Raw genomic sequence first — 12,383 nt, forward strand, 5'->3', positions numbered from 1 at the left:
AAAAAAAATTTAATCACTATCTCGTTATAACGTCAAATGCTATCATGTTATAACGACATATTATCTCATTATAACGACATATTATCTCGTTATAACGACATATTATCTCGTTATAACGTAAAACCTTATCTCGTTATAACGTGATATTATCTCGTTATAACGAGAAGGAAGGCGAAGGTGATGCAGTACCCATCGAACCTTCTGTGTCCTTCCAGCTGATCGATGAGAAATGAAGCTACCTCCAGAGGGTCGGTCTCATTCTTTCTTCTGAACAGTCCCATGCATTTTAAAAACCTTCTGAGTGTCCGCATACTGATCACAGTATCGTCCACTGTGCGCAGTAAGGACAGAATCTCCCCATGGCTTAATCCAAGCATGAAATAGAACTTAATTAAATCTTGTAAATGTGTCATTTTCCGATGTGAGCAGCAAACCGGTTAGGTTAGGCTACTTATAAACAGTTCATTTTTTATTACAGCAATAAAATGTATCTCGTTATAACGAGATAATATCACGTTATAACGAGATAGCGTCTTATCACGTTATAACGAGATAGCGTCTTATCACGTTATAACGAGATAGCGTCTTATCATGTTATAACGAGATACGGTTTGACGTTATAATGAGATACGGTTTGACGTTATAACGAGATAATATGTCGTTATAACGAGATAATATGTCGTTATAACGTGATAGTGATTAATTTTTTTTTTTCTACTGTGGCAGTTCAGCGCTTCCGTACATTTCTAGTGTGTTTTAATTCTCATAACTTTAATGTTGTAAGCATATTATTATTAGTATCAATAACAGGAAAGATTACCAAAACTTGGATAATGAGATGTAAGTTATATAAAAAAACTTCGAATTTCGAAGCAAATTTCCCTTTTCTTTCTTTTATATTGTGTTTTATTGGGTCCAAGAGGAAAAGCAGAAGCCTGCTTACAACTGGGTTCATTCCATGTTGTAGTATATATATATTATGTTAAGCATCAAGGTGAAGTGTTGCTGAAGGCCAGTGACATGGCTGTGCCTTTAGATTTGGTAATATTGTGAGGCCTGTGGGGCAGCATACAGTGGAGAACATCCAGCTTTTTTCCCCCCCAGGAGAAGCCTAACGCATTGGGTGGCAAAGTCACTACACTCCTACACTACTTGTAGTCCATGAGCACCTTTTTCTTCTTTCAACTCTCCGTCCATCCATCCATCCATCCATCCACTAAGCAGCTCCCTTCTGTGGATGTGTGTCATTGTAGCTTGGCAGACACACACCACAGCTTTACCGGCAGGCGCCAGGGCTAATTTGATTTTTAATTCAACACGACTCCTCGGCTAATAGTTTGAGTTGGAGATGAATTAATCTGATTTGACTTGTGCTAATTTCTTGAACCCACATCCCTACCCTCCACCCGCCAATGTAGCAAACAAACAAACTGGTGAGGCCATCGTCTCGCAGGCCCTGTCCTGACACACATGTTGAGCATGAGAGATAGAGACCTAGGGCGACAGGTGAGGAGTCAGTGGAAAGCCTTGGGAAAGCATGGCATGGTGCCTGTCCTGCATTTGTATGCGTGTGTGCATATACAGTATGTGTGTGTATCTAAATGTGTTTATTGAGGAGGCTGGAGCAGAGCCTGGTCTGACAGAGGAGTGCTGGGAGGCAGTGAACTAATCACGGCAACAGACTGGTTCTCGTAAGGAGGGCGAAACAAAGAGAAGGTCAGTAACTATTTTTGCTGCCAAAATATGGGTCAGAGTGGATCTGGGTGAGTTGTATATACTTGTATATACATGTATATAATGCAAAACAAATGGGCCCAGCATTGGAGCGTTCCTGTTCATCGCTAAGGCTTTTAAAGGGTATTTAAAGGGGGCCAAATCCAGTCAAGGCCCTACTCAGCTCACGAGGAGCCCCTCCACTGTTCCTAATACTTTCTGCAAAGGAACTTTAAAAATGAATAGACCTAAGATTGAAGCTTGGCTGCATGCACTTTGTGGGGAAGGTTTTGTAAAAAGGACTTCCTCTCTGTTTGCACACCAAAACCACAGATACCCACACACTTGCAAGGTGCATGTGGAAATATAGAATACGGGGAGTTTTATATCACAGCACAACAAAGACACATTTCAAAGTCAAGTTTGCCTCTGTGTTGAAATGATGCAAACCCACTAACGTTCACAGAAATATGTCAATCTGAGCAGTGTTTGAGTCAAAGCTTCTCTCTGTCGTTATTCTATCTTTATTTCTCTCTCATTCTCTCTGGCATGAAACCGCCCCTCTCTGCATGGTAGAAAATAACATTGCTCTTCTCAAGAGAGACCACACATGGGAGAAACAGCCTACGCCTGCTGCTCTCTCCTGCAGGATAAGAAATAAATAAATAAATAAATAAAAATGAAAAATAAAACTGCCCAACAGCTCACACACACACACACACAGCACTTTGAAATCTCTCTATCACATAGAGTCCAGCTCCTGCTTCCCGCATTTTCTGCTCTCTTAGTCACCCTGGACCTTTTTTTTTTGTACCATACATTTGGATGCAGCAGTAAAAACAAACAAAAAACTCAGCATGAGCAGAGAGATGCATGTGTGCACTCACACAAAGAAAATATAAACACATAAACACACACACAGGCACTGAGTCACAAATAGCACATGAACACAGGCATGCTGGTACTGAACTGAACTGAATACTTCACACATACAAATGCAAGCACACCTAGTAGACCCGTGGGAGTTCAACGAAGGGGCTGTGTGTGTTCCAAGACATAGTGTACATTAAGTGAATGCGCAAATTCCCTGCAGCTCTATTGTACCATCACACCTGAGAGGCAAGACCTATGGTGTTGTTATGCGTAGCCAACACTTTTATGACCACTACTTTAGGTTCATTTTAAATGAATAATGAATGATGCTGTATTGTGTCTGTAGTCTGTATTCTGTGGAGGTGATGTTGCTTTTTGCCTCTATGGAGTCTTTGTGCAAGGAGAGAGGCTACTTCGGACTTGTGGTGCATAATTACCCAAGCATTCCTCTGGACTCTGAGAGCACGCAAATGTTTAGCCACCTGTTAGCAGCCTCCAGGCAGTGTAGCTCAGTGGGGGAGAATGTGCTAAGCAACGGGAGGGACAGAACAGAGGCTCAAGCCTGGGCGAGAGGGGTGGGGAAGTCCTGTGCCAGCAAAGCAGGAAGATTTACAACGAGCCGACCCAGCCGATCTTGAGTCTGATCTAACACTGTGCTGCAGAGAACACAAATCACCTCCCATACATAACTCTGAATCTGACAACTCATTTCATCTTCTGCACTAATGAATTCATCATCAGGAGGGATCTGCCTTTGGTGCCTCAGCCCTGAGCAGAGAAGGAGTAATGGCTTAGATAAGTCATCATCATCATTATCAACATCATCACTGCTGCAAGCCCATAGGCCGACAGTTCAGTAGCAACAGTTTGGTGCACTGCATAGTGTCCTTGACAGAGTTGCAATAGGGGAACTTTGAAGATGTTCAAGGTTATTATGAGTAAATGTGTCACAGATATGCACCCTGTGTGTATGAGAATCTGCATGAGTCCGTGTATGTCAATGGAATTTGAATGTGTTTTCGGTATGAATGGATAAGCCAGCGAGTAGGAGAGCTCTTATGGTTGCAAGCAAGTGTATATGTGTGTATATGTGTGCGTGTATGAAGGAGTCTAAGCGGCACAGTCAGAGAGCTGTCAGCAGAGAGCCAAGGAGCAGCCTGATCACAGGGCTGCAGTGCGTTTGATGTCTCCTAGGGACTGACAGCTTCTCTCCCCATGGGAACCCCTTCTCTCACCCCTTCTCTGCTCCCTGCACCACCCTTTCCTCTATATCATTTCTCTTTATCCTCTATCGTTCCATACACAGCATTTCCATCTCAGTTCTTCTCCTGATCCCACTGTTTGGGAGGGGGGGGGGGGGGGTTTGTGGAAGCAACACTCATGCTCTCCTGAGACTGTTTGAGAAAACACAGAGGTTCCAAAATAAGGCTTTGTTCAGTAGGAAACACACCTGTGAGTGTGTGTCTACAAATACTGACATGAGCTGCCATCTCTCATAGCCTGACATTCTGGGTGACATTCAATCTGGCCTGGTGGTAAGGGGGTGCTGACAGCTGACCTTCAGCCATGAGATGGATGAGTGTGTGGATATCTGGATTTTAATACATAATTGTGCATTGTATTTCTAAATGTTTTATTTTTTCATGCTATGGGTCACCACCAACCTTCTCCAATGTTAATTCTTGAGTGTAGACAGACAGACATATGGCTTTGAAGTCATTCAGCTTTTAGGAAATCTTTTCTTTTCTTTAGCTGCAGCTAAATGCCAAGATTTTCCAAGAGAGCGCAAACTGGTGGGAGCTTCTGGCTTTGCTAGTTGAAAATGTGCAGTGGAAACAACTTCAGCATTTATAGATGCAAGGTTCAGGTCAATGTGCCAATTGCCATGTCAATTTAGCCTTACTTTAGTTTATTTACCTTAATTTTACCTTAGTTTTATCTTATTTCATGTTAATTATTATATGTTCTTTGTATGCACCAATCACTAAGGCAAATTCCTAGTAATGTGAATCCCCTTCACTTACATGGCAATAAACGCGATTCTGATTCTGATTCTGAGACTACTATATGAAATTCCATCATGTACCATTTGTCATTTTCATGCTCTAGTTCTGCTTTTAATTTATCTGATCTTTGCAGTGTCGATGACTACCACAACAAACATGAGAATTTGTCCTTTAAAAAATATAATTCTGACTTGCCTATACTGAAGTACTTCATCAATTATGGAATTAATTTCAAAATTGTGCATTTTTTTTTAAATCAATTCACAGCCTGCCAAAAACCATGTAATTATATTGTAACGCTCAGATTGCTAGACATCTAATACATTTAAAAAAAAAAAAGTTTGTTTTTATTGTTTCATGTTTTAATCATGATAATCTGAACTGGTAATGACCCAAGGTATGCATCTAAGCATAGCAAGTAATGTGTGTGTGGCATGATTACACCTTTGCCTTCAGACTGTCTCTTGCCCCTCCTCCACAGGTCAAAGTGCAGCAAAATTTCATCTCTAGTCGGTTGTGTGTTAGCATGAGCCCATTCGTCATGGGAGCACAGTGTCAGCTGGATGTCCCTGTCACTAAGCTGTCTATTTTGTCAGACAACCAGATCCATCATACTGAGATGGGGACTGATCCTTGCAAGCACAAGCCAACCGCCCTGCAAATACATACAAATATGCAAATTAACGACAAAATAAACATCACCCTGCAAACGAGCGATCCATCAATGACCAGTTTCTCAGCAGCTCAGCATTGGCACAGCAACACCAATCAGCCACTCCGTCAGAGGGAGTGATGGAACGCCATCCTCTCATCTTCCTGCTCTCCTTCCCCCTGCTTATATCATTCACATACTGTCTCCCCTTGATTGGTCCCTATTTGCCATTTTTCATGCACACTTTCTCCAATTCTACCCTCTCACTCTGCACTCATACTCATTCCTTTAATCTCACGCACTTTGTCAGACCCATGTTGGCATTTTTGCCAATCCATTTCCCTCCCATCTATTTTCAAAACCTCTCTTCTCCCTTCAAGTGCCTGTTCATCATCATAATTATAAGTTAGAAGGACACATTTTGAATGAATATGGTTCTGTCTTTGTGTTTGAATGGGATAATGATGTGATGGGAAAACATTTTGCCATTAAGGGAGCAATACAAATCAGACCACATGTGACATTTCTTTCCATCCAGTCTGGCCCGTGGGGTGTAATACATCACCTCATTATAGCCACACAACATACAATAGGCAACTGTTGTTATGATACCTGAATCAAATAAGTCAAAGTGATGACAACTTACATAAGTCAATGTTTTTGTCATAAAATCTTTGTGGCCATTAGTTTGAAATCTGCGAGTTCCTGTCAGAAAGCTTAGAGGCTGGACTGGAAAGAAAGTGCTCTTAATGGAATAAAATGTCAAAGGAAGGGAAAAACACAAAGCACGAGTTCTCCAGCAGCTGAGTCAGTCCAGACTCATGTTGCTTCTCTGGAAGATTTGAGAGCATGTTACATACAAACAAATATGGCGAGTAGACGAGTTCTACTTTAAAAAATGTTCCAAATGTATCTAATGAGTAATTAGGTTGTCAAAACCTCCTACACCCTGTACCGAACTCATCCATTAACTACATGTTGTATGCATAAATACCGAAATGAAATGTTGCCAGCTTCTGGGTATCTTGAAATAGAATAATTGCAGGAGAACGCCTCAGCCAGACAGGTTTCTACCCACTTTTTTGGGTGCATTTATAAAAGCCACAGTCAATTTACACTCCTGTGTTGTTCTGCATCTCGAGTAGGCATGCCTCCCAAACATAACATTGTTTTTAGCTTTACTTTGTGTGATTCTGCACTAGCCATAGTAGACCATTTACAACATCATAAAGGCTTGTGGTTAGCTACCCACGGCAGCAAAAAGAGGGGAAGAAATGAACTTCAGGCAACTGGAGCCACAGCTCAGCCCAGAGGATGACAAAAAAGCATTCCTTAGGCCACCTTAATCGCCAGCCCAATTTCAACACACTCTTGCTAATTCGACAATGAGTGGGTGTTGAGTTCTGACGGTGTAGTAAAATGTCAGTCCATCAAAGCAAAACATTTTTATTACAGATGTAGTGTGAAGTCTATTGTAATTCAGAGGGAGTGGAAGACAATGAAATGCCCTACTGTCTCCATGTCTTGGTGTTTGTGTGACTATAGTTCAAGTTAATGTATCCACATTGTTTATAGTGATACATCTAAAAAAAAAAAAAAAAAAAGTGATAGAGCTTGTGTATTTTCCTTCAGTGTGGTTGCACTCATGGATGCTGCTTTCATGAGCTGCGCGTAAAAAGCAGTGAAGGGTAAACATAGGAGGTCGAGGGGGAATTCTCTCTTTGGAGGCCATCGTGCAGTCATCCAGTCTGCTTTCTCCCACAGCTTTGACCACACCAGCCAGTGGACATCCCCATACAGTGCAGAAACACTAACCTCTCTGTCTTCATAGCAATAATCTGTTTATTCCATCTACAGTTTTCATGCTCCTTATATGTCCATGTGTCTGCTCCTTCTCTCCTTACCCCCTTTTATCTTTACTAAAATCCCTCCAGCAAAAATAAATGATCTGCCGTCTTCCTTTTTTATACGCAGCATTAACTTGTGATTTCAAACCTCAGTAAATTTCAGAAATCCTAATTTACCACTGATCTTCCCCCTGTGTGTGCAATTTTGTGGCAGCAGTGTGGTGAGCTTTCATTCCTCCCCTGCTAGAGTTCATGTTGGTTCCTGCACTGATACATCTGTCAGCCCCAGCCAGCCCACTCTTCGATAACTGTACACAGCTGGAGTGTGTGTGTGTGGTGCTTTTGAGTGAGAGCTGGCGGGTATTTCTATTGAAATCAATGCATATCTGTGTGTCGCTGTGTCTTCGACAAGCCTCCATTCAGGGGAATTAGAGCCACTCCCTATCTTAGATACTGTACACTAAACATCATGCTCATAAAACTCCCTTGTGGACATGCATGACATCACAGGTCCCTTTATATTTGTCACAACATCATCAACCACTGTCTAATTCTATTATTGTTCCCTTGTATTATCTTCAAAGGATTTTGCACAAACACGGGCTCTCCTACACAGAGTAATGTCCCCAGGTTTCCATGAGATCATTGAAGCACATTCTCTCTGAAAGCATCCTTCATCAGTCCTCCCAGGGCTGAGGAGACTTTTGTCTACAGCCTGTTTTGTTTTCTGCCTAACTATTTACCTGATAATGGTCCATAAAATAAAGTAAAAGAAAAAAAAAATTGGATCACAGTGCACCCTGAATCCTGAAGAGCCCTAAAGCCCACATTGCAAGGGGATGCAGGAGGATTAGAGCAGAGAAACAAACTGCAGAGAGCTCCTTAGCCAACAAGTGAATGACTGATTGGTGCTGCAAAAACCTGGACAGCATCTCTGGTTAGAAGATTACGCACACTGTAACGGAAGGCTTTGCACACTCATTTAAAAAACACACACCATGCAGAAACTCATGGTTCCACAAGCTGCTGCCTATCAGAGTGTGCAGCCGTACCCTTAAAACTTTTCAAATAATTAGAGTGAAGCAAAGGTGATGCAATCCGTGCTTGGATGCTTCCCCAGTAAATAGAGCTGCCAAGAGTCAAGAGCAGGGTGAAGTCAGCGTCTGAAGAACAGTGGAGTTAGTCAGGATAAGTGAACCCACTGGGCAGCAGTTCTGGGCCAGTAGCCCTGTCCTCTAAGGAGTTCTTTATAGCTGGTTCATTGCCCCAAGAGAGCCCCCCACCCGTGCACACAGGGGCTCCATCCGCACAAACTCTAATCTAAAAATTCTCAATGACTCCAAAATAAGCTGCACTTGAAGTAATTCAGTAAAGCCCCTTTACTGTGTAATTACATTGTAGTTGTCAGAAAATGTCTAATTTACCTTGACACACAAAAAAACATGACACGAAATTAACAGAAAGCCATAAATTTAGATCCCTATCAGTTTTTACGTCTCTCCTTTTTTTGCGTTGTTCTCCTGTGTTGTCACATTAATCTTCTATACTGTTTTCTGTTTTTCTTCTTTCAAACTCATTAAAACCCATCTGGTCAAACCCATGGTCACATCATCCCCACTCCTCAATCCATCACGGCTTGTCACAACAGAAATGGAGAAGTGGGCTTAGGCTCAGCCTGTGATGCTCCATATTCCTGGGACTATGGCATAATATACTATTAAGAGTATATGAGAATTTGTCAATACTAAAAAGAAAGAGCAACAAGCTGCCTGCATTGGATAAGAAAAAAAAAACAACACATGACTTACCAAAGCCGAAAGCAGCTGGAGCTGGAATGGGAGCAGACTGGACTGGTGTGGATGTGTAGAGGCCAGTCACCAGCAGACCGTCAAAGGATACACTAGTAGAGATGGTTACTGAAGAGAGAGAGGAAAAAATATATTTAATACTTGTGTCGCTCGTAAGCTAAGTGAAATATAAAACATAGATTGGTGCCCCACATTGACACCTTAAAAGGGACAGAAGGACAAACCTATTTAAATTTACAGCGGATTAGGTATAGATCACAAATCACAGTTCCTTTTGCAAGCTAGCAAACAATTAATCATGTAGTGTACCTGCATGTGGACAGAAGTCTTGAAGTGTATATGCACAACAGCTCCCTAACTTCCTGCTGCTTATGAGCACAGCGCATGGGTATTAACAAATATAAAGAGCTCAAATGCCCATCTGCAGAGGGAGAGGAGAGCAAAATCTACAACGTCAGTCTCAGAAACAGTGGAGCACAATTACAGCACAGGCACAGTATAAGCAAGCACTACAAAATGATCACCTTCCAGATATTCTCACAGGCAACACAGCCTAAATGTAATCTACCTCCTCCTGAACAAATCACAGTACTCTAATCAAAGCCTGTCCCTGTTGATAATAATATTAGAAGAAACTGATGAGCTAATTGGCTGCAACTCTGATAGCTTTGAAAAGTCTTTATTCACAGATCACCGCAAACAACTGGATCTAAAAAAAAAACTGCCAGGGGTCTTTTATCCAGCTGAACACATCTACAGCTTAGTGTATCCAACAGCATGTTAACTATTGATCCACACAGTAAACAAGGGGCCTGAATGACGGGACCACAGAGCCGGCTGCACCAGCGGAGGAAGAGAGCTCAGCCACTGGACTGCTTCCAGCCAGACAGATCAGAGCACAGGGGAACAGTCTGTGGCTCAAAGGAGAACACACTCCCAGAAATAACTGTTTACACACTGTGGAATAAAATCCTTTGCAGTGGAGAGAAATGGAGGCATTGTTATTTCCTGACCCTGGAAACCCCCTGATTCTGGGGGGAAAAAGTGAATGGGAAAGGTGGACACACCCACATCTTTGCTGTGTTTTAGTAAGAACAGCATCGTGTCAGTTTGGTCTCGGGCGCTCATTCTTGTGGGGCCTGGTGTGTTTCGTTGTGGGAATCTGGGCAGACTCTTGTGTGGGCCCGTCTGCCTGCCTGTCTGTCTGTCTGTCTGACGGACAGGGTGACTGCAATAACATGTCCTCAAATGAGGCGCCCAGCATTTATGTACAAGTCTGAATGTGTGTGTTCTCCATGTGTGTATGTTGGATGTGTTACACCCTCCATTAAGACCACATAGTTCAGCAGATCTCTGTCGCTCATTCATTTGAAGGTCTCGATAAATCATCCCACAATACTCTTTATTGTATCCAGACATTTCCTTCTCCGTGTCCTGCCTAACACTTGCCTAACAAAAAAAACTTGTCGAAATTTAGGTCGTTCATCATGTGAAGTTAAAACTTTTTATTTGCTTTTTATTTGCAATCATCTGCTATAACCTTGAAATCTTTGAAAATATGCACCTGCAACTAAGAGCTAAGTTATCCCAGTTGGAACCACTGTGGCATTCTTTGGCACAATCATGGCAGACCATCACAGCCTTTATTTAGCCCAAATATGGGGGTTCAAATTTGGCTGTGTTTAGTCCCTCAGAATTAATCCCGTCTGTTTCAGCATCAGCTTTAGTCCTAGTTATACAGCCTGACTTTGCCACAAAAACAACATCACAAGCAGTGTTAATTTTGGCAGCAATTTCTGATTTAGTTTTTATTTTAGTCTTGTGACTAAAATCAAATTTTAGTCACATTTTAGTCATCAACATTTTTTAACTTTTAGTCTAGTTTTAGTCGACTAAATCTGCCGTGGATTTAGTCGACCAACTTCAGTGACAACTTAGAAACAGTGCACATGCTGTAAAACCATCAGCAGCGGTGTCTTAATTTATAGATTTTGTCACGTGTATCTTTGAATGAAAGTTAAGATGACTCGTCTGCAAATGTCGCTTCAGGTTTGTTGTGTTTTTACCGCTGATAGTCGCTCCGCACGGTTTGCAAACCGTCTTGTTTGTCTTGACATCAAACGTGTCCGTGTGTCTGTTCTTCTCCTGTGTTGTGTTACCATGCATGAGTACGCCTTCTTCCAGCATCGCGGGGTAACGTCCTTACGCAGAGAGATCACTTCTGATTGGCTCTCTGCCGCCGTCTCCTGATTCGTCCCTCCCTTCCACAAACAAAATTTGCTCTGATTGGATCTCTTCTCCATCAATAATTTCGTCTCGTTTTTATTCGTTGACGAAAGTGTCAATACATTTCGTCTTCGTTTTTGGCACCGTGCGTTAGTTTTTATTTTGTTATTGTCTCATTTTTATCAGCAAAAAAAGGTCGTTAATGAAAACTATGACGGAAATGATTCGTCAACAAAATTAACACTGATCACAAGAAGGTAACTAGTAAATGGGTTGAATGGAATCCACAGTTAATACAATGTGTAGAAAAAGCTGCACTGTGAGGAAGCTGTTTTTCTTGCCAACAAAAAACAGAAAACATTATAACATTCAATCCATGTTGCCCAGTATACCTCAAGCACCGCAAAATTCACAGAATGCAGGAAAAAGACCTTCTCTTTCACACAAGTAATTTTCATGTCCACACTATGCATGCATGTGTTGCTTTATTTGTGCTATTTTTGCTTTCCATTACCTATTCGACAAATCCATTCCACAGTGTGGTTGGGACATGTTATCAGTGTTTACATTGTATTGTATTGATCCAAGGCCATGAAACGGTGCTGTATTTAATGGAGTAATGGACTGAGTTGGACTGGGCTTCACCTGCCTCAGTACACACACAAAACATTTCAGCTCTCCCACTGACCTGCATCATCAAGGTTACACACACTCCATTACTCTACAGACGTCTTCTCACATGCCACACAAATAGATGTAAACAAAATATTTCTCCAATATGCCATTTCTTTCTTTAGCCGCTGCTGGTACCTTTCTTCGAGCTTCACTCTTATTTAACGAATCACTATTAAAAAGCTTTCCACATTATCCACATTTACTCCCTTCTCATGCATTTTCTGCTCCCTCGCAGCAATGTACCTGCTCTCTTTGATGTGGAGGCTGGGAGGAGAAAGAGTGGAGGGGAGGAAAAGCTAGGGGCACAAGGTTACGATCGAAAAAACAAGAACAGGGGCGAAGAGGGATGGAGATGGAGGGTGGTGGAGTAACTCATGAAGAGTAGCACTACCTGATCAATACAAATCCAACATCTAAATTATTTAGACAAGACTCTAACACCCCTCTCAGTTGCCTGTGGAAGATATCAGACAGATGAGCCAATCAGATGAGATCAGATCAGATCCAATCACCTGTGGGAGTACTTTACACCCACATGCGCACACACACAGATCTAAGCGAAGGCCTTTGATGGTAGCCTTTA

The 12,383-nt window shown here is 42.0% G+C and overlaps 1 protein-coding gene across 3 annotated transcripts in view; it reads right to left on the reverse strand.

The window, feature by feature from the left end:
* Positions 1 to 12,383, reverse strand: part of reln (reelin) — an 82,138-nt gene that overhangs the window by 55,471 nt on the left and 14,284 nt on the right. For all 3 annotated transcript variants that reach the window (XM_028431275.1, XM_028431274.1, XM_028431272.1), the window contains exon 2: positions 8,900 to 9,007. In XM_028431275.1, the coding sequence (XP_028287076.1) occupies positions 8,900 to 9,007 (108 nt within the window). The remainder of the gene's footprint in view (positions 1 to 8,899; positions 9,008 to 12,383) is intronic.

Source organism: Parambassis ranga, chromosome 19, assembly GCF_900634625.1.
Source record: "Parambassis ranga chromosome 19, fParRan2.1, whole genome shotgun sequence".
NCBI lineage: Eukaryota > Metazoa > Chordata > Actinopteri > Ambassidae > Parambassis > Parambassis ranga.